This window comes from Quercus suber, unplaced genomic scaffold, assembly GCF_002906115.3.
Source record: "Quercus suber isolate HL8 unplaced genomic scaffold, Cork oak 2.0 scaffold_451, whole genome shotgun sequence".
Taxonomy (NCBI): Eukaryota; Viridiplantae; Streptophyta; class Magnoliopsida; order Fagales; family Fagaceae; genus Quercus; species Quercus suber.
In genome coordinates, this window is record NW_027069902.1 from 414395 (window position 1) to 441401 (window position 27007).

The 27007-nt window shown below is 35.4% G+C and overlaps 3 protein-coding genes across 3 annotated transcripts; all 3 read right to left on the minus strand.

The window, feature by feature from the left end:
- Window positions 1–326: 326 nt before the first annotated feature.
- Window positions 327–2929, minus strand: LOC111984851 (large ribosomal subunit protein eL19y). The gene is made up of 5 exons (XM_024016469.2): window positions 2720–2929; window positions 1764–1886; window positions 1098–1411; window positions 759–829; window positions 327–678 (listed from the first exon to the last, which is right to left on the minus strand). The coding sequence occupies exons 1-5, from the start codon at window positions 2829–2831 to the stop codon at window positions 654–656; spliced, it is 645 nt and encodes a 214-aa protein (XP_023872237.2). The 5' UTR covers window positions 2832–2929; the 3' UTR covers window positions 327–653.
- Window positions 2930–4102: 1173 nt separating this feature from the next.
- On the minus strand, window positions 4103–8724 carry LOC111984895 (ethylene response sensor 1). The gene is made up of 6 exons (XM_024016525.2): window positions 8462–8724; window positions 6444–7371; window positions 5937–6305; window positions 5560–5826; window positions 5093–5220; window positions 4103–4757 (listed from the first exon to the last, which is right to left on the minus strand). Exons 2-6 carry the CDS (start codon window positions 7344–7346, stop codon window positions 4517–4519), a joined length of 1908 nt encoding a protein of 635 aa, XP_023872293.1. The 5' UTR covers window positions 7347–7371; window positions 8462–8724; the 3' UTR covers window positions 4103–4516.
- Window positions 8725–15797: 7073 nt separating this feature from the next.
- Window positions 15798–23515, minus strand: LOC111984876 (ATP-dependent RNA helicase DEAH13). The gene is given in 13 exon segments (XM_024016505.2): window positions 15798–17926; window positions 18505–19658; window positions 19661–19739; window positions 19838–19951; window positions 20468–20698; window positions 20803–21048; window positions 21812–22210; window positions 22352–22412; window positions 22559–22608; window positions 22697–22768; window positions 22854–22911; window positions 23056–23132; window positions 23229–23515. Coding segments are annotated over 12 exon segments (3990 nt in total). The 5' UTR covers window positions 23112–23132; window positions 23229–23515; the 3' UTR covers window positions 15798–16456.
- Window positions 23516–27007: the final 3492 nt, after the last annotated feature.

Here is a 27007-nt window from a genome sequence, read left to right on the forward strand (position 1 = left end):
AACCCATCAACCATAAAACCCCAAAAATACTTAGCAACAGGATTTGCATTCATTAGCTTAAATGGTGTCTAGTAATGGTATAGCACCCCAGACCACTAAAATATTAACAATTTTGCAACTAATCATCGTCACCGAAGCAATTTGTCGTCACCCATTATAGATTAAACTGTAAAACTAATGGACGTTCTAACTCATCAACCATAGCACCACCTCAAAGCACTAAGCAATAGGACTTGCACTCATTTAGCTAAAGGGTATGGAGAGGCTAGCATAGCACCATAGCACCCCAAACAACTAAAATATTTTGACAGTTCAGTAACCATATCTGCACTGAATCAACGTGCCATCACACATTAGATAAAACTGTAAAACTGTGACCACATTTCTGACGTTTATAATAAAATTCAGATTAAAACTGGAGACCTCAACGACCAACTCAGATTAAAATCGGAAAAATTGATAAACATAACGAAAGAAACCAAAATATTAACCAAGGTACCAAAATATTAAGCCTCCTTTTATCTAGGACGTAAACTAACATGTTCCAAAACCAACAAATAACACACAGAATGGTCAAAACTACTCTAACAAAGTAACTGAGGGCACATGAACCATCAAAAGTCATACATCCTTCAGCTCTCTTCATAATGGTCTCACTTCTTGGATTTCTTAGATGTCCTGCAATTATAATAAATCTAATTAGATCTCACAAACAGATTGGCCTAATTCACACGTGGAACAACATCTATGATGCTTACTGAGTAGGTTGAGATGCAGAAACAGCAGGAGCAGCTGGGGCAGCAGGTGCTGGTCTTTCTCCAGAAGGTCCCTATAGACATTATGCAATAAACAACAAAGTAAGAATCCTAGTCAATATAATAAATGAAACTCAATCCATCCAATCTTGGTCAACATTTGATAGATTTAAAACAAGATTAATCAAGGGTAGATATACAACATGAAAGACCATATATTTTCTTGTTTGATAAGATAAACTAAAGCTGGATTATCATATTTGCATAATGAGTTTCAACTGTAATGTCAAAAAGAAAAGCTTTTGAAGCATTATGAAATTGACAGGATGCTGAAAACCATACCTGGGCCAGGCGTTCCTCCCTTCTAGCGTGTTTCCTCTCCCTGCTGGCCTTGTTCTTTGCCCGCTTCGCTTCAAACTGGTCAGACAACGTCTTCTCCCTTGCCTTCTCAGCCTTGGACTTGTGGATGCTCTCCATAAGGACACGCTTGTTCTTGAAAACATTACCCTTCACCTTCATGTACATATCATGGTACATGTGCTTGTCAATCTTCTTAGATTCCCGGTACTTGCGGAGCAAGCGCCTGAGAACACGCATTCTCCTCATCCATAGCACTTTGGTAGGAAGCCTAGCCTCCCTTGTACCCTTGCGCTTACCTGACAGAAATTCAGAAATCAGTTTTGGACAATTCAAAACCATTCTGTCATATCATTCATCCACTGTACGCCAGCTCAAAAAAGTAACAAAGGATCACCAGTGCTTGCAACTAAAATACTGTTTTATACTGTTTCTAGTATGTGAGTTTTCTCAACATAGTATAGATGATTTCTCACCCATATTGATAGCTAGGTGGCATATTGATTTATGTGCACACATATAAACAATTTAATGTATAACCACAGAACAATTGTTAAAATGCACAATGATTTGTCTAAATTCTGAGTTCAAGACTAATTTCACCAAAACCAAATTCCTAAATTACTCATGAGTCGAGGAGAAAGAAAATACCATATCCAGAATGACGCCCCTTCCTCTTGGCTACCTTCATACGACGTGCACGAGAACGCGAGTGGATCTTGGTTGGCTTCCTGATGATGAAACCATCCTTAACCAGCTTTCTGATATTTTGGCCTGCACTTAGTGAGCAACAAACATCAATAACCAAACACAACAAAAGAAAAAATAAAATCAACACAAAACCCTGCATAGAAAATGTAGAATACTAGTAATAAAAATTTAACAGCATAGTTGTAACAGCTGCATGAAAGCACAATCTAGTATACAAAATACAAGAAATGGTACACAAGTTCCGTAAAGCACACATGAACAACACTATCCATTGATACAAAGTCCAACAAACCCGAACAAACAAGAAACTCAAAATCAACCAAACCCAATAATTTGAGTAGTTTTAAAAAGTATATTCGGCCCAGAAATTAAAACCTTTCACACATTTCCTGAGCAAACAAAGAACATTTTTCAAGTTAACCACTAAACTTTGTTACCACAAACAGTTCAGTAATAACTCCACGCTATGAAATTATAGAAAAACCGTAAGCAACGAACTATACAAATAATCAAATCAGACAACTCAGCTTCCAGCACAAATTTCATGAAACAATAACGAACTATACAAAACCCTAACGTTACAAAACTAAAGACCCTAGCGATGATTATAACAATCAGATTCAGATCTTAACGCCCCGTTTGGCAGCTCAGAAAAATCACACCAATACAAAAGAAAACCAGTAAAGCTAAAATGTTTGAAAAAGCCAAAGAAATCCATTCCATTTCTAATATTTTTCCGACGGTTTCTCAGCAACCAAACAAGTCGGAAGAGAGTAAGCACAATAAAATCAAATCAATCACATCGTAGCATACAAGATCAAAACCATATAAAACAAAAAAAAAATGAACAGAGAATAAGAAACAGAGATAGAGATAGAGAGAGCGTGCGTGCGTACGAGAGTTGGCCATGGAGATTTCGTTGACCTCATTTGGGTCGAGCCAGACCTTGCCACGGCCACACTTGAGGACGCTCGAGGCGAGCCTCTTCTGGAGCTTGAGCGAAACCATGTCTCCCTCTCTCTCTTTGGATCTCTCTCTTTTTCTTTTTCTTTCTTTGTTGTATGGTTGCTGCTAATGGCAGAGAGGATGAGAGTTTGGGAAAGAGAGGCTTTTATATAACCACCACTCAAATGCGATTTGCCCCCTCTAGGGTTTCTCAAGGGGTTCCGCATTTCTTATTGGGCCATTAATGGGCCAGCTCCATTTTTTAAATATTTTACACGTGTCATGGGCCTGGGCTACTATATTTGGGCTTCTAAATCTGCCTTTAGAACCTGATGTGCAAAAATTGGGTTTTAAAAAAAAAAAATACATATATATTGTTGTAAAATAAAAGAAATAGCAAGGAGGAGTACAGAAAATTTTGGAGGAGAGAGCATATGAAGTTTTAATATTTAAGTGATCAGCCAAATTATAGAAAATTTTGGAGGAAAAATCCAGTTGTTACAAAAAGTGGGGGAGAATGAATGCCAACCATAAATTACAATTCTCTTGATAGAATGGACAATTATTGATTGTTGATTAAAAAAAAATTGGAAAACTATTACTTTTTGTTGTTAAACTATATATCAGAATTTAATTTCATCAATGAACCGTGTAGATTTGTGTCTATTATTATTAGTTTATGAGTTTATGAAGTTTTGAAAAGAGGTTAATGTTATCCTTGCTTTCACCTTTTTCATTTTAATTGAGTACAGCTATAGATTTTTTTATTTATTTTAAAAAAAAACTTTACAAATAGAATTATTTATCATGTAGTTAACTTTGATCTTTATTCATAGAAAACCGCAAAATTTGGAGGAACAATTTGTTCAATTTCAACAATTAACTTATATTGTTAAGAGTCTTGTAGTCCAACGAAGATACTCAGTAATCAAATTCCCCTAACTATCAAATTATATTTTTTTTTTTAAAAAAAAGACTTATATTGCAAGTGGAAGTGGGCATTTAGCTAAAATAATAATAATCACCCTTTTGATGAACAATAATAATCACCCTATATGACAAGTAGGGACATGAAGTATCATTAATTGAACCATATAGCTCGGAATAAAATGGTAATTTGGGGTTTTTTTTCAACCTTGAAATTAATTTTAGGGTTGAAAATGTTACAACAATGTCACTTCCAACAATAATAAATAAACATGTTCACAATTCCCAAACTGTTCAACTGACCCATGTATCAATGTAACCCGTTTATCCTTAAAAACTGGACATGAATTACAACAGGGCTGATGCATCATGCACAACATGTATATATCACAGAAAAGTAGTCCCAATTTGGCAAAATTACAAATCTTTATCCAAGTAAACCACATTACATCAGGCAGGTAATAGTGTATAATACATGTAATTTCCGTTTCTCCATCAGCCAGAATACAATATTAACCCTCATAGCTCAAAATTATACTACTTTATTCTGGAATTATTTCATTGATGATCATGGTCTCTCACTGGGCCTTTCCATACAACACCAAATTAAATTTCAACATATATAATGACCATATATAATATCTATAATAAATACAAGTAATAATGATCCTATTCTTCAGTTGAATAATTAAGCAACCTAGCAAGTTATTATCAAGCTAAAATTGCATCTCTAGGCTATTTGAGATTCTATCAGTGCCATTGCTCCCAACCCCGATTAATATCAAAACGAAAAATATGCTGCATCCCTTAGGCCTTTGCATCTAAAAACTTCTTTGATAACGGGAATGTGAAGAAGCTATATCAACAATATCTCTAAATACAGGTTTATGTCCAGTGAGATCTGCACTTCTGTTATGAGCATAACCTTTGGGTGCAACCTGGCGCACGACTGAATCATTTGGGCCTTCACAAATCCCAAGTTTGACAATGAATGTGGCAATGCTCCCTTTATCAGGGCCCTCACTCTCTATCCAAATATTACCTCCCATGAGATTTACAAACCTAATTCAATCAAAAGAGAGCAAGTCATTTGCTGAAGAGTTGAGTAAACAATGCAGGGGCCATGAATAAGATGCAAGAAATGAAGAACAACCCTATTTGATAGCTCCCATGCTAAATCAATAGCTAGTTACTCAACATCTTCCTAGAAATGATAGCATGAAAGGTCAATGCTCAGTAATGTCCCAAAAGGAAAATGTAAATGCCCAACAGATATGGTGAGAAATATCTCTAAAACACTTCACATAGTTAGAGTGATCAAAAATATTATTAGGGTGGAAAAACCAGAAGTTCTACGTGCAACGTAGTCAAATGTAGGATCTGAATTTTCTAAGTACCGTTTACAAATGGCAAGTCCAAGTCCTGCACCACGATTCGTTTGATTGGATCCACTTCGAAACTGAGTAAATCTGGTAAATAGATGTGGAATATCTTGTGGGAGAATACCACAACCAGAGTCCTTAACCTGCAGTAACAAGGACGTTATGGTTGATAACAAACAAAATGGTATGCAGTAACTATAATACCAAGAAAAAAAAGGGCAGATAATGCATTAGGTTGTAACCAGGCATCTAGCAATAGATGCAGCCATGGATATACTAAACGAGTTAATCATGAAAGTAAAGCACTAGATCACATGGGACAAAAAACATAAATTAAAAGGAGTACCCTGCAATCACCAAAACATCATTTGTCCATAACATGGCAAGAAATACCTCAAACCTCATAAATGTAAAATTTTTAGATTTTAATACTAGTCAATAGAAACAAGCCAAATGAAAGGTCAAAAGAACTATTTACCAACCTGTACTCGTAGGAAGAAGTGACCATCACTTGATACAGGATAAAATTCAGGGGGTCGACAATCTCTAAAGGACTCTGGTTTTGCAATAGATGCTATAATTGTAACATAACCCTCCTTAGTAAACTTCAGCGCATTACCGGCAACATTTAAAACAGTTTGCATAAGCCGTCTCTCATCACCAACAGCACATACAGGTAAATCCGGGGAGATAAGCAAAGTCATGGATAACTTCTTCACAGATGCTATAGGCTTTATCAAATTCATGATCTACAAATTTAAGACAGATTATGCTACCAAGATACCCATATGTAAGTGCTGTACAAAATCAAGATTATTTTAATTCCATTTTGTAAAAATTGAACCACTGGGATAGTCACCTCTTTGAAAACTTCATGAAGGTTGAATGTTCCAATTTCTAATTCTAGGCTTCCATCTTCAAGTCTAGAAAGATCTAGAACATCATTAATAAGTGTTGCCAAAAGGTTGCTACTCTTTAGTACTGTCTCTATCACAACCCTTTGTTCTGGACTTAGCTCAGTCTCTAAAAGAAGAGAAGACAATGAAATCATTGCATGCATTGGTGTCCTCATTTCATGATTCATGACTGCAAGGAAATCATTGCGAGCATGGATAGCCCTCTCTGCTTCTCGTCGAGCTAAATCTAAAGCAACATTCTGCTCCATGAGCTGATCACGGGCCTGCATAGACTCTTCAAGAATAGCAGCATGTGAAAGAGCAACAGCTACCTATATGAGAATTGAAGAACATGAGCTGGTACAAAGTACACAAGGACACAACAATATTATTATGTATGATACACACACACACACACACACACACACACACACATAAAAGGCAGCTAATGACATTTAAAAAAAAAAAACCTGGTCTGCTACAACATCAACAAGTTCCAATTCATGGTCTCGCCACTTTCTAGCACCATCCGCAGGGAGAATTAAAACCATGATTGCATAGCTTTTAGCAGAGAGATCAGGCCAATCATTAATCTGGAAATTCGAGAGATCTAAAAGAGGTACGCGGACAGCAACAACATCAGGTGGTACATATCTTCCTACAAGAGGTCTGATCCTAGCCAGAGGGCAGTTGTATGGTATGCGTATTGCTCGAGCATTATTGAAAACGTCATTGACTATAGAATGGTTTAGTGGCACGGTGGACCCAACTTGTATTTGGTGGTTTAGGGTATGAGAAAGTTGCAGATTCATTCCAGTTCGTGACGGCATCCACAACACACATTCTTCTAGGGCTAAAGTCCTACCTAACTCAACAAGTGTGGTTCTCAATATAGTATGTCTATCAAGCGTGCTTCTAATTTCGTGAGTCAACATCCTAACATGCCTTCCAGTTTCTTCTTGTGTAAGAATAAGACCCATCTCCCTGTCAAGTTCTTCAGCCTTGTTCTTTAGAAATAGTTCCCGAGTTTTGACACTCAACAGATCAGGAATGATGTGAACAAGCATTAATGCAGTTGCACATGATACAATGGCACAAGCAATTTTTGCAACTGTCATCACAACAGCAACTGCTTTAGAGTGCATAGAGAACGTCCACAAACTAATGAAGTGGGTAGCTCCACAAAGAACAATAAAAGCACCAAACTGCATAAGCACCCATCTATATGGGAAGAATGCAGATTTTTGAACAAAATATATAAGCTCCAGGGGTATGGAGAAATATGCTATGGCGATTAAGAAATCTGAGATATACTGATATTTCACCAGAAGTTCATCATGCCATTGTGTGTCAATGCAATCACAGGACTCCATTACCCAATAAACTCTCTCAACAAATCTGAGAACACAATTAAATAATTATATTATTAAACCACTAAACAATATGAGTTCACAGAAGAATTGACAACTAATAATTAAAAATGCCACAGAACATTCATTGCTTGGTGTGTTTCAACAGATGATAATTTAATCACACAATGTGTCGAGTTCAAGTTTTTTTTTTTTTTTTTTTTTTTTTTGGATAGGTACAAATGTGTCGAGTTCAAGATTATATGTGCAAATTCAACATCAATAAGGGACCAATAAAGAAATTGACAACCACCATCACATTTATAGAAACTTGAATTGGTAAAAATGCACAAAATATTTCAACAAAGGGTCTAATTGAAATAGGTGTGGTAATGACTACCATTTAATTAAACGGACCTAAATTGGAGAACGAACTTGAACCTTGAAAGATACTTTCATAACTAATGGACCATTCAATTTCCATGTGATTTCCAAAGATACCTTTATAAAACATGTGACCATGCTTTCATTCTCAATAGAGAACCTACTGCTATCAGGAAAAAAGTCCCTAAAGCAGTAAGTGATTTCTATTATTTCTATTATTTTTTATATCACCTCCCCTCATTCAATTCCTATAATCAGATATTCTGTCTACCACTAATTTGCACTAACACTAGTGTTTCCAAAAAAGTGATGATGTTTAATCATGTTACTATTTATAACAAGTGCCGGGTAATTTTGATCATGATCAATTATATTCAGATAGAATTTTTATTTACATATTATTTTTAAATAACAATCAAGAAATGTTTTTCTTGGTAACATTATCCATCTAACCAAACAAACTCTAAAGTAGCTCAAAACCAACTCAATAATTTTCCTTCAAAAAAAAAAAAAAACCATATTTCCAAATACAAAGATTTAAATAATTCAACAATGATGCCTAACAAATGAGACTAACAATAATCATTATCCCTTTTAAAACAAAAAGTAATACAAAAACTTAAAAAACTCTTCTTTCTCAAATTTACACCAGACCAATCCCCAAAAACATCAAATTACAAAAGTCCCAAAAACATATACAAATGGGGTTTTAATCATTTGCCAAAAAAAAGAAAGGGAGTAGCATTAATTTTTACCAGGCTGAGAAAGAAAAAGAGGATGGCCAGAGACTAATTGCAGAGCTATGTGGGCGTGATCTCAGCTGTCCATTTCATGTGGGGGTTCCATAAAGTTGAAGTGGAACAGTAGCTTCATGGGAGAGAAGTAAGGAGCAATGGAAAACCAGTGTATGAAACTATGAACTAGGAAATTGGTAAAGTAAAGACTTTTTATTTTGAAGGAAGAGACTTTTTTTTTTTTTTTTGATACGAAGGGAAGAGACTTTTATGAGTACAGGGAAGCCAAAAATAACATTCACGGACAAGAAACTAATTAAAAGGGAGATACATTGGTTTCTATTTTAATGGGAGTCACTCGCTCGTGCCTCCACTAGCTTCGGTGTTTTTTTTCTTTTCTTTTCTTTTTTTTTTTTTCTTTTTTCTTTTAAATCGAACCAATTTCATGTGATAGTAATGCCTAAGAGCATCCGCATCAGATGTGGCAAAAATTATGCCATTTTGCCACACTAAAACCCTACTTTATTATTTTACCACATTATTTTACAACATTTCATTTATCAGATGTTTTATACTACAATTCTATATATTAAAATAATATTTCTTACACATTAAAATAATATAAATAACCTAATAAAATAATATACTAACCCAATAAATAACAACCACAACAACCACACACTGCTGCCGCCGCCGCCGCCGCCACCACCGTGGCAGCCACAATCCATCGGAACAAATCAGAACAACAACAACAACAACAAAAAAACCAGAAACCCATGGGAACTCCCTGATCAACCAAATAACAAACAACTGCATTGGAACTCCCTGATCAACAACAACAAATCGGAACAAACAACAAATCGGAAATCAACAAACAAACTCATAGCCCACCAAAACCTTGACCCATAATCGGAAATCAACAACCTCGACCCACAATGCCGCCGACCCAAAACCTTGACCCACAACCCATAGCCCACCAAAACCAAATCGGAAGCCCTACCACCGCCACCGCCACCACCTCAACCACAAATCCCGACAAACCCACCGCCTCCACACCCTCACCCACACCCACTTCCAAACCCAAAACCGTGAAGAGAGGTGAGAATGACAGAGAGAGAAGAGAGAATGACTGAGAGAAGAGAGAGAGAGAGAATAAAAAAGAAAAAAAATTTTGCCACACGCATCCGTACCGTGGCAAATTTGTCACGGTACTGTTCAATGTTGCAAAAAATATGGGATATGACACATCTGATAAATGGGGTCAAATGGTGTTGGTGTGCCAAATGTGCCAAATATTTAACATTTGGCACATATGGCACAGCTGATAAAGATGCTCTAATACCACACGTATTACCGGCACTTTAATAAAGTTATTATCGAGAGCAAAATATATTGATTGAAGCATCACTATTCAAAATAACTTAAGTATACAACTTTTAAATAATATTACACTCTCTCTCTTCTCTCATTAAATATATATTTCTCATTCTCATTCTCTTCCCGGCTTCTCTTCGTTTTTCTTTCTTCCTCCACTTTCCTCATCGTCTCTCTTCTTCCTCCACTGCCAGCCGGTCTCACAGCCCAGCCGCCAGCCTAGCTTCGACCCATCACCGGCGCCAACCCATCTCTCCGATCTCCCCACCCTTTCTGCCAAAAAACCCATCTCGCCGATCTCCATCTCGCCGATCTCCCCACCCTTTCCGCCAAAAAACTCATCTCGCCGATCTCCCACCGTTTCCGCAAAAACCCATCTCGCCGATCAGACCCAAGCTCTGGATTTCGTGGGTTTCATTCGTCGATCCAAGCTCTGGGTTTCATCATTGAAGCCACCGCTTTCTTCCTCCGCCCAGTGCTTTGGTTTTCCGTCGATCCAAGCTTTGGGTTTTTTTTTTTTTTTTTTTTTTTTTTTTTTTTTTTTTTTGCATTGCTTGAATTTGATTGCCGTGGTGTGGGTGTTGCCTGGTGGGTCGGGTGGGTGTGGGCTTGGTTGATTTTTTTTTCTTTGTTATGGGGTGTGGTGGTGGTGGTGGTGGTGGTGGTTGTGGGTGTGGCTGATGGTAGAGTGGGTTTGTTTTGTGGTGCTGTGTTGGCGGTGGTTGTGTCGTGTTTTGTGGTGCTGTGGTTTTTTTTTTTTTTCTCTGCTGTGGACTGCTGGTGGTGGTGGTGGTGGTGGATGTGGCTGTGGCTGAAGGTAGAGTGGTTGTGTTTGGGGCTTTGGTTGTTATTTTTGGGTAGTAGAATATATTATTTTATTGTAGTGATTATATTATTTTATTGTGATGTGTATATTATTTTATTGTGTTAAAAGCTAAAATAGATCCACTGCTGCAGCATGAGTGTAGGTAAAATAGATAAAGTGACTTTTTGTGTAGCTAAATAGTTAAAATTTTGCCTCCACTGCTGTGGATGCTCTTAGTTCTACCCATCTCTTCAGTAAGTGGTCCAATCGACCAAGCCCACTTACCCTTAGGTGGTAGAAGTGAAAGAGACAAAAAGTTATTATTGTAATGTAATTTAAAAATGTTTTATTATATGCCTTATAAATTAATAGTATGTAATTTTTGAATGAAAAAGTTATTAATTTGTGTTTATCATTATATTATTAATGTGTTATTAATTGCATTAATTATTATTTCAGCTTGTAAGTTTTTTTAATAATAAATATAGCAATATCGTCAACATTTTCAACCCAAGAAAAAGGTTGTCCACATTCTTTTTTTTTTTTTTTTTTTTGGGTAAGACATAACTTTTTCCTTTTTTTTTTTTTTTTTTTTTTTTGGGCTAAGTGTAAGACATGACATAGATATTGTTCTTTCTAGCTATGAGAATAAACTACGACAAATTATTGTTTTACTAATTTTGATAAGATTTCATCCTTTTTATTTTTAGCATATAAAACTTTATAACAGCTTAAATTGTTTAGATTTTTAGGATTTTTATGTAAGACATAATTAAGTGAAAAATACTAATTGGAATTATTTTTTTCCTACATAATTAGCTATTCTAATTTTGCTCGCATATATATATATATATATATATATCTTTATTCCCCATTCAAGTGGATAAATTAAAATTCTCTCTATTTTTTAAAAAAGAAAAAAGAAGAAGAAGTAGATAAGTTGTAAAACCACAATAATTGAGTCAAACCATCATTACGCCACGCCCTAAAAGTTTGAATACAAAACCATTGAACTCGGTGGTAATTAAGAAATCATTTTTCTTATAACATTTTTTTTTTTTTTTTTTTTTGGAGTAGAGAAAATTGATGACAAACAGATTGAATAAGTTCAAGTTATAATTGGAAAAGGGCATTCAAATCCCAATTTTTCTAATAAAGAAAAATAAGTTATAAGCTGCAAAGTTCTTACCTAACAATATATATATATATATAGACAAAATTTAAGTACAATACCTTATATGCTATTCTTTAAGTTTTCCTCTTAGAATTCAACCATGTGACTACTTAACATTTAAGTAATGTACCTAAGTCTTGCCCATATATATATATATATATATATATTAAAATTACATAATAGTATAATAAAAAACTTCATAAGACTTTTTCTCAAAAATTATGAAATCTATAGAGCATCCGTGGCAGCCGTTACAAAAATTATGTCAGTTTGCCACACANTACCTAAGTCTTGCCCATTTATATATATATATATATATATTAAAATTACATAATAGTATAATAAAAAACTTCATAAGACTTTTTCTCAAAAATTATGAAATCTGTAGAGCATCCGTGGCAGCCGTTACAAAAATTATGTCAGTTTGCCACACAAAAAGCCTACTTTATTATTTTATCACATCATTTTACAATATCCCATTTATCAAATGTTCTATATTTTTACCATTTCATTTAAATATTATTTCTTAATTCTTATTTTATTCTTTCTTTATTATTTTTTCAACATTAATATTTGTTCCTACAACCATACAATTCTTTTTCTCCCACCGGTGTCTTCTTCTCTCATTTCTTCTTTCCTTCTCTCACTAGTCTCACTTCTTTTCTCTTTTCTTCTTTCTCTCTCTTTTCTTCATTCACTAGCATCCACAACTGAAAACCATGGTGGTAGTGGTTCAGCGAAACCGTGAAGAAGATGAGGTTGAGTTTGTGGTTTGTGGGTCTCTGCTGTTGATCAGGGTGGCTGGGTTGCGGTGGTTCGGCAAGCATGGCTGGGTTTGGGTGGGTTTTGTGATTTGATTTTGGGTGAGAAATTTCAAAAATATGCTCTTTCTAATTTTGGGTCTATGATTTCTAACATGGGTTTGTGATTTGTGGTAGTACTGGGTTTGATTGGTGGTTTTGGGTGGTGGGAATCTCGATTTGCAGAGGTTGTGGGTGCCGTCGGTGATGGTGGTTATGGCTATGCTATGGTGGTTTGTGGTTGGGTTTGTGTGGTGGGTTTGTGGGTGATGGGTATGTGGTAGTTGTTGGTTGCTAGGTGAGGTGGCTATTGGCTATTGGGTGTGGTGGCTATTGGGTTTTGTTATACCGGTGGTGGTGGTGGTGAGTGGATGTGGTAATGTAGAAGAGGGAAGAAGAAAGAGCATGGGAGAGTGGAGATGGAGACGGTGAATACTGAATAGCTAAAGGAGAAGATGAAAGAGATATGAGAGAGAAAGAGGAATAAAAAATTAATAAATCCATATGCCACAACTTGCCATACAGTTGCAAATTTGTGATTTTACTATAGCATGTTGCAAAAAATATGGCATTTAGAACATCTGATAAATAGGGTCAAATGGTATTTGGTGCAGGATGTGTGCCAAATACTTAGCATTTGGCATATATCCCACATCGCTGTGGGTGCTCTAAAGAAATAATAATTGGCTAGAGCATACAACATTCTCATTAGATAATGTAAAACCCATCAAGATGCAATATACATGATACTATTCACAACAAATTCACAAAAACAGCCCACATTCAGTGAGGCATTTTGCATAAATTTTTACAATTTGCTAACGTACACAATCACGGTAGCCTTGTGTAAATGTTTTTTATTCATTTTTATTTTGAATCTCATCTCTTCTCCCTCCCATTGTAGTATTAATAAAGAATGAGATATATAGTTTGTTATAAAAGTGATTATATATAATAAGTAAAATGGCATTTTAGTGAGGTAAAATGGCACTAAATTCACTTTTTTAGCACCATCATCTCATTATGAGTGTTGTTAAATTAACATTGATTATCTAATAAAACCACTATTTTATAATAAAAAAAATTCACAAAAAGTCAGAAACTATAATTCGAAAAAAATAAACAAACAAACAAACAAACAAAAGACAGAAAAATAAAACCAAAAGGGTAAAACTAAAGCGCAATATATTAAGTCCTAAAATTAAATTTAAACAAATAGCTACATTGACTTTAATTTTCATTAGAAATGATAAAATTTGTGTTCTTCATTGTTCATGAAACTTATACCTAAGATTAACTCAAACCAATTAAATTCAATGCAACTATGTATTAAAATTTAATGGTGTGACAAGACTTCTAGATACCACATTTATTTTCATACTAAGAGCCACTCTAATATATATTTGAAATGCTTTGAAATACTTACATAATGTGTAAAAAAACCATAAAGCTCTTTAGTACTTGGGGGAGATACCAACTTGTTGGGTGGTAAGAGCCACTCTGAAGCAATTTGGCAAAAGAAACACTCATTAAGTATTTTAACCACATGACTTATTATTATTAAATAATTTTAAAAAATCACGTAACCATAAAATTAGTCACGTCATTAAAGCCATATCTCAACAATCATTTTATAGCCACCTAATATATTAGAGATTTAGAGGGACTATCTTTCAAATAAGATAACAGGAAAGTTCAGTCCCCCACCAGAATGAACCTATCCTCTCTAAATATGAAATAGGTTATGTACATTGCATTTGGACGATGGTGGCAAAACTGTTGTCCTTTAACACAGTCCAGATGTGACATTTACTCCAAAAAAAAAAATCCTTTTTGCCTCGAACCAAAATGCTTCCTTATATTCAAAGGCTTTGCATACTGAATTGGAACATTACTAGATACACACTGTCGCCCTTTACCAATGGCTGAACAAGACTACTGGTATTAAGTGTGCCTTTGTTTAGCTACGCGTCTGCGCTGAAGCCGGCGTCTGCGTTTTTTGGCTGGTCTCAGACACTATTCATAGACTAGTCAAAGTACAAAAACGCGTGAACAGTAGCAAGTGAACAATGTTTTGCTTTTTAAAAAATATTTTGCTACAGTGTTTTTAGTAATAAGTTTTCAGTTTTCAGCAAATAAGTAATATCCAAATAGACCCTAAGTGTCTTTTTGGCAAAGATTATTTTTGCCAACTTATTTTACTATTCAGCTTATTTTTACTACTATTTATAAGTCTCACCGCACTTTTTGGTAGTATTTATAAGTCCCACTATATTATTTCAACTAACTTTTAACTTTATTTACAATTCTTCTAGCAAAAAAATTTCAGTTTCAGCAAAATAAGCAAATCCCAAAAGGACCTTAAGTATATTCATATGACCTAATGCATCATGAACTTGTAAAGTGCAAAAAACCAGGCGGCAAGAATGCAGTTTAAGAATCAAACAGATAAAACAAAATTATAGTAGTATGATGCTAAAAAAATATATACACTCATAGCAAGAAAAGGTCGTCAGTAAAAACATAAACAAGTTTCACTAAAACTCACTTTTCAGAGAATCTAGAGATAAAACAGGACACTTTAGTGTGTTTTAGCCTTTTAGGTCTTCACCACTTGTCCTAGCACATAAAGAAACCATTTCAAGATGTCAAAAGCTGGTGTAATTTTAATTTTTAACCAGCACTTACAAAAACTCTTCTTTCAGCAGTGACTTTATTTCAAGAAATGTCTGTGCGAGTTCATATGCACAGGTTGTCCATGTCAACCCTTCAAATTCTAGTCAAATTATCATATAGTCATGCAATTCAACATTAGAAGCAAGGGGAAGAAGACGACACCTCACCCTAAAGAATCATACATGAAAAGCACACATCAGCTGACAAACAAAACCGACCAAAGAATGCATCAATGTATGATCATCAAAGAACAGTATAACGCTTCGATGAGCCCAAAGCAAAGAATGTAACAAATACAATGTTGTAGGCTTAAGTCAAGATAACAGGTTTTCAAATTTTTTAAAAAATAATAATAATTTGAGGCCCCAATTAAATAACATATAATAAAATTACTATAAAGTTCACCATAATAGCAAAAATAATAATATACTTCATAAAAAGTTAGTATTTGTCATTTTAACATTCATCCATTCTATGAAGTTCAATGTAAACTGTTACAAAACAACTCAGTTACGTGTTAAAAAGACCTTTTTTTTTTTTTTTTTTTTTTTTTTTTATTAAGTAATAATGAATTTCGTTAAAGAATGTGTAAGAAGTGGCACAACCTAGTAAATGGGACGTATACAAGGGTAGACCCCTACTAAATTCAAAAGATCTAAAAATTCTAAGTTGTGGAAGCAGCCTGCATCCATTCTCAAGACCTTAAAAACAAGGACTTTAATAATTAATATATCTATAGACATCACTTTTACCTCAAAAAGTGTGTGCATTCTTCTCTCTCCAAACGCACCAAATCAAACAAAGAGTGATTGCCTTCCATACTTCGCTGTCATGTTTGCCAAATTGTCCCTTCCAATATGCCAATAAGCTGACCACCATCTTCCGTATTACCCATTTAACCCCAAATTAGCATTACACCAAGCTCCACATATCACAAGGAACATCACACTGAAGTAGTAAATGATCCACATACCCTGTCTATTTTTAACTTCTTTAAATTAAAGGATGAGGAGCTTATAAGATTATCTGACTGCACTAATATCATACAGCATAATGAAGTTTTAGTCCAATGTACAGAGCTTCTATCCTTTTCCCAATTCAGACCTCACTTGAGCTCCTTCAGATACACCAAGAGCTACAACAATAAATAATGATAGTATTCCCTGTCCAGTTTCCACCCAGGAAGATTACTTCTTTCTTTTAACTGTTCTACTTTTGGGAAAGCGTTCTTCAGGCTCTAAAAGAACTTCAGTGTGCATTTGTGACCAAAGCACTTCGAAATGATTGTGGAAACTCTCCTGAAACCAGTCCAGAATTTCTGAATGCAATTCCATAGGATTCTCTATCCAAGCCTCTCTTAACATAGCACAGCTATTAATTAATTTAGTCTTTAACTTGTTTAAAAGATTTCCTACCCTTTTTTGACCTGATGCCTCTGGCCTCAAAATGCAACTAGGAGGGGCTGCCATAAACTTACGAACAGATTTTATGCATGGTAATACTTTGCCTTCAAGCAATGCATAAGCAAACACCGCAACTCGTTGCACATTATCTGTGATTGGCAAACTATGCAAGGGAAGTTCCCATAAATGAGGCCCAAAAGTAGGAATGACGTAACAGAATACTTTGTCAGTATGAGGCTCATAGTAAGGCTTGGGATCTGTAAGGGCCTGGGAGAATGTACACAAAGACCGAGCATGTTTAACAAGCCACTCTGATTTTACACTAGTCACACCGTGCATGTATGGTCGTTTTGTGTGTATCAATTCACTGTAAACCAAGAACTCAGGGGCCGAACTAGAAACAGATGACCAATGATGCAGGAAGACGGTTTCTTTTACCATACAAGATTGATACCGAACAGCATGTGCCTTTTGGTCCCCTTCAGACGGTCTTGAAACTCCTCGAATGCGTTTGGCAACCCTATCTGCCCATCCAGCACAGATAGCTTGGCCTAAGAGCTCTTCCTCATTCAGTAAGAGAGGGGGTTTATTGAAGGAAACCCTCCAAGCATGCTCTATGTCCTCTGGAGTTCCATGAATCCATGAGAAATCCTGCTCAGTGCCACAAAGGCCTTTTTCAAAGACCAGTTGAAGTAGCTGCCTTCGCAGATTGGACATTTCCTCCATGCTTTTCAGGTGTAATGCATTGTCATTGCAGAATTCCACTGGGCTTCCAGAAAGCTCAAAACACTGCAAAGCACGTGCTATGGTCAGAGCATCACTGCTAGGGTTGGAAAATTTAGCACGCGACACTTTTGCAATTTCTTTCAGTTTCTTTCTCCTCAATTTTTCTTGCTTGTCAATGACTTTCTCACTATCTAGGGTACCGGATTTCTCATCCTGCTCTATGTCATCTTTATTAGTGTGTCCTTCAAGCTCCATGACAAATGGATTTGACAAACTCAAAGCTGCAGCTGCTGCAACTGCATATCCTAGAACCAGATTTGCACGAGCATAACTTTTCACCATCCTCATAGTTTGAATAACAGTAAGGAGCATCCTGGAGTGGCGTGGACTCATGGGAAAACGAGCCATGGCCTTCCCTAAGGGTGTCAATTTTCCATTTTTATCAAGTGCTTCAAGAGCCTTCAAGCAATGCTCTGCTTCAACCAACGCTTTGGTATTGGGAGGAGTTGGAAACGGAAAGTTTTGAACCTGGCATAAAAGAAAGAGATAAACATATCAAAATAAGCAAATTTTCAAATTTAAAAGAGCAAAATAAAAGGTAGATCAGGTAGTTGATAATTTCCAAACCACCTGAAGTTCCACAAATCATATCTTCATTTGGTGAAAATATCAACTAAGAAGGCTTAGATATGAACAAAATAACTGGTGGCTACTGCCTATGGACAAAACAGCAGCAGTTCAAAACCACAAATAAAATGTTGGGCAAGAGAAAAGTCAACAACTCAACAAATTTCCAAGACCCAGTTCTAACCAGATAATACAAATCAGTCATGTCATTAATGATTTTCTAACAGTAGAGGAAAAGCATAGAAAGAATAAAAACCCCACCCCAAATATGTTTAAGCAAATAATCAGGTTGACATTTGACACTGGGGATTCCACCAGTAAGTCTACTTTTGCCCAGCAAAATCAAAACTCAACACATGTTATCTAACCAAATGTGTACTATATAGAAAGTCATGCCATAAAAGATTTCAGGAAAAAAAGAAAAAAAAAAAAAAGAAAAGAAAAGAGAGAAGGTAGATCAAGAACCAACAAACACATACCTTATCAATACTCATGGATTTCATAAGAAGGACGACACCGTCAACAGGCGTTTTAGATATTTGAGCAAGAGAAAAGTCAGGAAGTGTATTGGTAAAAACTGCAGAAGAGTAGAGACGGTAACAGTGGCCAGGCCCAGTTCTTCCAGCTCTTCCTGCGCGTTGAGCAGCAGATGCCTTGCTTATCCACTGTATATCATATGTTTCCATGCCATTGGTGGTATTGTAGATCTTCACTTTTTCTCTTCCAGTATCAACCACATATTTTACGCCTGGGATGGTTATAGAGGTTTCAGCCACATTTGTGGCAACAACAACAAGCCTCTCTCCTTCCTTGACATCTTTAAAAACACGAAGCTGGTCTGCGGCAGACAGCTTGGCATAAAGAGGCAGAACACTCAATTCACCAGCACAGAAACCATTGTCTCCTCCCTTTTTCTTCCCTGTGCTAGTGGATTGGTCTAAGCATCCTTCTGGACTAACAGGAAGAGCCTGTTTGCCATCAGAAACAGAGTTTAATGCAGTTTTTCCAGCCAAAGATTCAAAAGCAGCCTTTAGCGAAGCAAGGCTCGCATCCTCCCCTAAAATGTCTACAAGACTATGATCACCCTCTTGAATTGTCTGATGTGATGCTTCCCCATCATCAACATCAAATTCCAGTTCACTCTCAGTTTCCGAATCATATGAATCATCAAAATGATCCTCATCTATATCACACTCATCTTCCTCATAAGAGCTAAACCTGTCAGAATACTGGTGAACTGAATTTCCATCAACTTCAAATGCTTCACTAATATCCTTCATATTTATGTCCTCAACAAAATTTATGTCAGAGACTGCAGTGCCATCATTTTCTGCATCACCCCTCAAATTTTTCATAATCAGCTTCTTTGAAGCTTTACGTAGCTCCTGACACAAGTGATTGACTTCCCGCTGGCCAGTAACAAATACAAGTATGCCCCCCTGTGGCAACCTCTTGTGAATTGCCAAGACCTTTTTATATGCTTGGCCAATGTAATCCACAATCTCTGTTCTCTTTGAAAAGTGTATAGTTACTGGAAACTGTCTAGTGGGAACCTCTATAACAGGTGGAGGATCATGAAATATTCTTCTCCCAGAAATAAAGTCTTCCACTCGCAAGGTGGCACTCATCAGCACAGTTTTAAAGGATAAATCATATTTTCCGGACTTACATTTTGCCCTGAATGAACAATCTGTTGCTGCTTCTCATATTCATGCTGTCATCAAGCACAGGATTTTATAATAAGGAGATAAGATAGAAGAGCCAAGTTTTGATTTTTACATTTACTAATGATAAATACTTATCAAGGTTTACCTGACGGATTCTAATTATACGTGAAAGCATTCCAATTAGAATGTCTGTGTTCAAGCTTCTCTCATGAGCCTCATCAAGAATTATGACAGAATAACGCTTCAACAAAAAATCATTCTGCAGCAAAAAGGGTTTTCTTTTTAACCACATTGGAAAGAAGGTAACTCATTTAACTGAAGTGTACTTGATGTAAAACACACAGGCAAGGGTGGCATGCTAACAGATGGCAAAGCATAATCAATTGAGGTGAAATAGTGAAAGCAACAGATACTGGAATTTGGTCCTCAGCCCGTAGAACAACTATCAATATCTCATGCACAAAGCTGAAAAGCAGGTAAATTCCACAATTCTCTAAAAAATCCTACCCATACTTTTTTTTTTTGAGAAGATAATCCTAACCATACTTAAAGTAATAAATTAATAAAATTTAGGATTTAAATAACCAAACTCCATCAAAATAAATACGCAATTAGTAGCATTGATTAAAATTTTACCAATTTATCAGTTATCACTACTGTGAATGCAAATTCTTCTCATGAAAAGAAAAACATATTAATGTCATGCATAAGTATTGTCAAAATTGATCACTTTTATGCATAGTCGTTCACATCATAACTAGTCAGGAAAGCAAACCTGAACTTCTCGTAGTAAAATTCCATCTGTCATGAACTTGATCGAGCAACTGTCTCCAATCTTCTTGTCATACCTAACTTGAAACCCAACCTCTTTACCTAGATGGAGACCAAGCTCATATGCCACTCGCTTGGCTGTGGCAAGGACAGCAACACGACGTGGTTGAGTAACTCCAATAATACCACTTTTACCACCCAACTGGCTTGAACCAAAGCCAGCTTCATAAAGAAACTGAACAATGCCAACAAAAAATGCAGCATTAAGATTGTCAATCAAGCGGAAATATAACTTTAAATTCAGGTGGCAAATCTAACTAAGCATCAAGCAAAATCCACCTGCGGAACTTGAGTGGTTTTACCACACCCAGTCTCTCCACATATGATAACAGAGGCATGATCATTTATAGCTTCCATTATCTCCTGCTCCATCATGACTATTGGAAGATCCTTCCTAGTGTTCTGAACCTCATTGGGCCTAGAAACGTGCACTACAGTTGGGGCAATTTGAGGTCTCTGCACAGGAAAACCTTGTAGATTGATTGTACTTCTGTAGCTGGCCTTTTGGCTCTCATCTTCCTTATCCTATCACATGTCAAATGCCCAATCTTCTGTTAGTAAATAACAAACATACATAAAAATTAACAAACAGATATCATGTCAGTTCTTATTATTCTGTTATACATAAAATTACATCTTAAGGAAGGGGGCTTTTTAAGGTGATGTGCAAGAGTTATAAATGAAATTATAATTTCATGTGAAAGATACATAATGCTGAAAGCATAGTATCTTGATTGAATTCTGGTATACAACAGCTGTAAAATGCAACCAAAACAAATTGTATCTGCAAAGCTTGATTTATTTAAAATATATATATATATATCTATATTTTAAACTTCCATTCTGATTATCATCTTAAACAATCCTAAGATTATACAAATTCTTTTTGAAGACTCTTTTAGTTTCTCTTATTCTTCCATTCAGAACTGGCCAAGTGGGCTGGGAGATAAAGCATTACAATACTCACTCAGTTTGGTGCATGTGCAAACAAAGACAAATACTTTTGATACTTCGATAATTGGTGGGGGGACTTAAACCCTGGATGTCTCCGTTGGAAACACTAAGAGGTGCCAACCAGTGAGCTACAAGGCTCTTGGCAACAAAGTCACTGATACTAAATATCAAGGTTTTTTTATATACTTTTAAATTTTCCAACGTTTAACAATCCACAATTTTATGACCATGAGTTCAATTCATGCTATCTAAATGTCATGTATAAATCTTAACCCTTTACTCATATATCCATTCTTTAATATTTAACCAATTATAATCTGAGTATGAAGCATACCATTAACCTAGAGCTTTCACTGCCATCATCTATGCATGAACCGGGCAAAGAATCTAGATTTCCATCTTTTTGCATAGAAGTGCTGTTATCTTTTTTAAAAACTTCTTCAGCTTGTAAGCCAACAATGGATCCACTATTTTCATTGCCATAAACTGGCCCTTGAGATGATTCCAAAGAAAAAGATGCATTCTTTAGGGCTTCTCTTTCTACTATCAATGGTTGCAATGAGTCATCCTCACTGAAATCCTGCCCTGATGGAATTTCATCTATCTCGGGTCCAGTTCCAACAGCATCATCATCATCACCCTTCCTCTTGAATGGCTCGCTGCTCCCTGGAACTTCTAATCCAGCGTTAGAAAATTGTACAGCCCTCCTACGTTTTTCCTTCATGGTTTCAGGCTACATGAACATGATACTGTCATGTCAATACAATCCCACAAGAATTCACCAAAACATTAAAAATATCATCATTTTTCATAGTTTCAGCCTAAACATTCAATTACAGAGCACCAAAAACATCACTGATTTAACAATACAAACCTGACCAATATCTTGTACAGACTGCAAAAGAGGAAACGCATTCTCCGGAAGCTTGTACTTTCTGATAGTACAGATTTTAAATTATACATTAAAAATTCCACAAACTACTCAGATTAAAAAAAATTTAAAATTAAAATTAAAATTTTAAAAAAAAAATTAAAAAAAAAAACTAGAAAACAATCAATTGAGGAAATCATAACAACATACTCTAAGGTCTCGATGCTTTTTGACAGAAGAAGTGTTTTCTCCTTCTCCTCCTACACAAAACAAAATCTGAAGTCAATTTCAATCTACCACACACAAGAACCAAAACAAAAGTCACAATTGAATTACTCATGCAAGCACCTCCAACTTCCTTAGCTTTCTCTTTTGAGAGTTGCTCAGCTTCGGTTTCTTTTCCACTACAACCTTTTCGCGCTGTACAAACCAATTGCAAACTTTCTAAAAATTCAAAACAAAATCTAAACAAAAAACAAAAAACTAATCAGTTCAATGTGTATACCTTTTTATTCTTTTTCTTATCCGGCAAGATTAATGCATTGCAATCGCAACCTTCCAAACTATCAAATGGAATCACAAAGAGTATAAAATTCATTATACATACAAGAATTGTTTCTGTTTCCAAATATCAAACTAAGCTAAAATAGCTTAAGAGTAATCAGTATTTTCTCCAATTCATTGAACATTCAAAAATTTAAACTTACCTCCATGAACGTTTTCTACTATTCGATTCTGGCAAATTTTCAACAGACACCTCCATAGGTGCTCCTCTTTGAATAACCTTCAACAGAAGAAGAAATAAAAAAGCGTGTAAGCATTGTAATGAATCCTAATTTTCATGAAAACAAAATCCAAAAGAATACTATTCGATTTTTACTCCAATTTCAAAGTGAAGTTCTTGTTCGGAGAAGAAGATTCCAGAGATTTTTACAAGTTCGAGAAATTTGCTATTCAAAGTGAGTTTGAATTTGAGTTTGAGGGTTTGTGCATTACTGTGTTCGCGACGGCGCGAATATGGAGATTCTGAAATAGGTTTTTTCTTTTCTTTTCTTTTCTTTTTTTACAGTTTTCTTAAGTTAGGGTATAAAACCATTAAACGACCGTTGTTGCTGAAAACGACAGTGCGTATTTGGCGCTTAACTTTCTCAAAACGACTATTTTTTGGGTGAGAGCAGTAATACGGCAACAAGAGAGAGAAACTCACGAAGGAGAGGAACCAAACGATGATTCCGGTGGCGGTTGATTCTGCGGTTCTAACTGATGTGCCCTATACGGTGTAAAGGTGAAGCTATTTATTTCCCCTTTTTAGACAGATGAATGACACCTGGAAGCAAACTGATCCAACGATTAAAAAAGAAGAAGCCAACTTGGATAAATACAACAGAGAGTCAGTGACCTACATGCAATTGTTTGTGCAGCATCACCACACCACTCTGCAACTATGCAGCATCACAACGCCAAATTGAAAATGTTGAGCATAAATGGAAAGCCCAAAACCGACCATATTAGTCAAACTAAAGTCCCAAACCATCTGTGAAAAGTTAAATCTCACCATTGACGACCCTATCGTGTGCTTGCAAGAAAATCAATTGTTTTCCATTTTCGATTTTCAAATCAAGTTCGAAATCAGTAAGCTTTTTCGTCTGCATGTGTTTTTTCTTCTCTTTTTTTGCTTTTCAGATAGTGAAAATCGAATTTCTTGTTGTGTTTATTTCTCTAGTTTTAAAATGATGTTCAACTTGAGGAATTGAGAGATTTGTGAATTTTAAAAACCCCTTCAATCTTTAAATCTTCAACGGAGCATAAATAAAAAATCTGAATAAAGATTTTTGAGAGAGAGAGAGATAAAGGGAGGCGCGAAACAAGAGAAGAGAGACTGAGGTGAGTGATAGCCCAGAAAGCTCCATAGACGGATGGGTAGCTGTAGAAAGAGATAGAAAAAGAAAAGGGAAAGCAACGCACAAATTGAGAGAGAGACGTGGGCTTTTCTTTACCTTTGGATGGTTGGTGTGCCAGATGTCATTCATCTGTCTAAAAACGGAGAAAACAGGAGAAATAAAAACGGGAGGTGAGCCGCTTCCATTTAGTGCTTAACTTTAAAACCTGTTATGTGGCAGCATATTATTGGTGGGTGTAAACATCTAGTTTTACCCCAATACTTATTGAATTTTAACTCAAAGGGAGATGTGGCAGTGTAGTATTGCTGCGGCAAAAACATCTTTGTATGTTTTGTTTCGTTTTATTTTTTGTTTTTTGTTTTTTTATTATTATTATTATTTTTTTTTGCCAAAATGCAAAACTTAATATCTATTTCACTAAAATTCATTATAGTACCCTAATTTTGCTTTCGTTTTCTAGCTTTCAAGTTTTTTCTTTTTCTTGGAGAATCAATACCAAGCAATTTTAGTACTAAACTGGAAAATCAGAAGATAACAACAAAAAAAAAAAAAAAAAAAATCAGGTGGAATATGCTCCATTCAGACTAACAAAGAAAAAGATGACCTCGCTCTCTTAGCTAAAAACATGGGCTACAAAGTTGTCATACTGCCTAGTATGAGAGAGAAAAAGTTTTAAGTGAATTCGCAATAGACAATGTGTCTTTTACAAATGAACCAATTGAAGAATGCTGAAAATCTAAAGCAGCTAACGCCTTGCAAACCACCTCAAAGTCTCCTTCAAAAATGGTTTGCTGGATCCTAATTCCACAATGAATTGGACTGCTCTTCTTACAACTAAAACCTCTAGAACTTCCACATGATGGGGGCAAGGAATTTTCTTAGACATTGCATCGATTACCTCTCCACTAATATCTTGAACCACCACACTCAAACCTGCTTCGTCAGTATCTGTGAAGATGGCCCCGTCGAAATTTTTATATACATTTCACTCGAAGAAGGTCTCCACCTAACCAATTTCAATGATGGTAGTACTGTGTTTATCGGATTTTTTTGCTGAAATTCTGAGAGAAAATTGCAAGCTGCTCCGAAAATTCTATTAGGTGCTAGGCTTGATTCATGAAGCCTCAATTTGTTCCTACAAGACTAGATGAACCACACCACTATCGCAAACACTTCTAATCTTCTCTGCTGCTACCTAATTAGTTGAACAAGTTCCTGGAGATTTTGAATATTTGGGAAGTCTTTCAAAATCCATTCAAAGGCTGGAAACCAGGTTTGTTGTAGAAACTCACAGCTCCAAATGGCATGAAGAGTGGATTCCTGGGCTGTGAAGCATATATTGCATCCCGAGCCTTCCAATATTTTCCTCTTCTTCAAATTTTCCTTGGTAGGTAAGGCTTTTCCATTAAGGCATTTTCATCAAATTTTGTTATATGTTGTGGTTAATTTTTAAATTTAAAAAATCAATTAATGATTGAAAAATATTTTCCAGATTTTTTTTTCAAAAATTTTAACAAAAGTTGACCGAAATACCTTAATTGAATAGATTTGAAACTTGTTTCTCCAAAAAAAAGAAAAAGAAAGAATAAATTTGAAACTTAGAAGACTAAAATAAATGAAAGCAAAATTAGAGGACTGAAATGAATCCTGAAGAAATTTAGAGGGTGAGTTTTGCGTTTTAACCTTTATTTTATCAAAAACTTTTAAGGGTAAATTGAAAATTATACCCCAAAATGTTGGGGGTGTTTGGGTTTTTCACCCTGAAATTTCAAAATTTTTAATTTACCCTCTGAAATTTGGAGTTGTTTGGATTTTACACCCTAACGTTTCAGAATTTGGATTTTACCTTCTAAATTTTAGAGGTATTTGGATTTTCCAAACACTCCCAAATTATAGGATGTAATTTGCAATTTACAGAAATTTTAAACTCAAAGGAAAAAAAAAAAAAAAATTCTACACCATTCAAGAATGTTTTCATAATACTTATTTTTTTTCTTTTTTTTTCATCACAAATCACAATAATAACAAAAGGAAGTATTATTTTTCTAATAGCTTTCATTGTGTTTCATAAATTAATCCTGATAGGTCGATACTAGAATGCCACGTTGACCATCAATGTAATGAATGCAAAAACACAAGCCATGGCAACTAATGTAGTATCGTAATAATAACGCCAAACACTAAATATATTAGGCTCAAACTCAAAAGGATGCAAAATAATGGCATCATTCATGTTAGAATCACTGCAAAAATAATATTAATTCTGTTTTGCACTGTTGCAATAAAGTTTGATTTTTAATAATTTTAAAATTAGGTTATAGCAACAAAATAAATCGTTACAATAATTTATTGCAACATAAATTTTGTTGCAAGAGGTTGGCCATGGAGAGCTTTTGGGACTAGATCATCCAATTCATCAAGCTCTATCGTAACAAAACTTTCGTGGCAATAATTTATTGCAACAAAAAATTTTGTTGCAATAAGGTATCGCAACAAAAAATTTTGTTGCAATGGTTATTGCAACAAAAAATCAATAAATTTTCGTGCAACATGACAAAAGAAGCATGCACATCACATGACAAAACCTAAAATTTGGCTTCTATAACCAACAACAGTATAGTAAGGCTTTTAACTATGTATCAAATATAATTTATAAACCATAGTTAACTTATGCTACCATATGTATGAGCTTAGTTATAATAGTGAGCCTATACAAAAGCCAAGAATGGTGCAAATCAACTGTAGTGGAACACGTGCC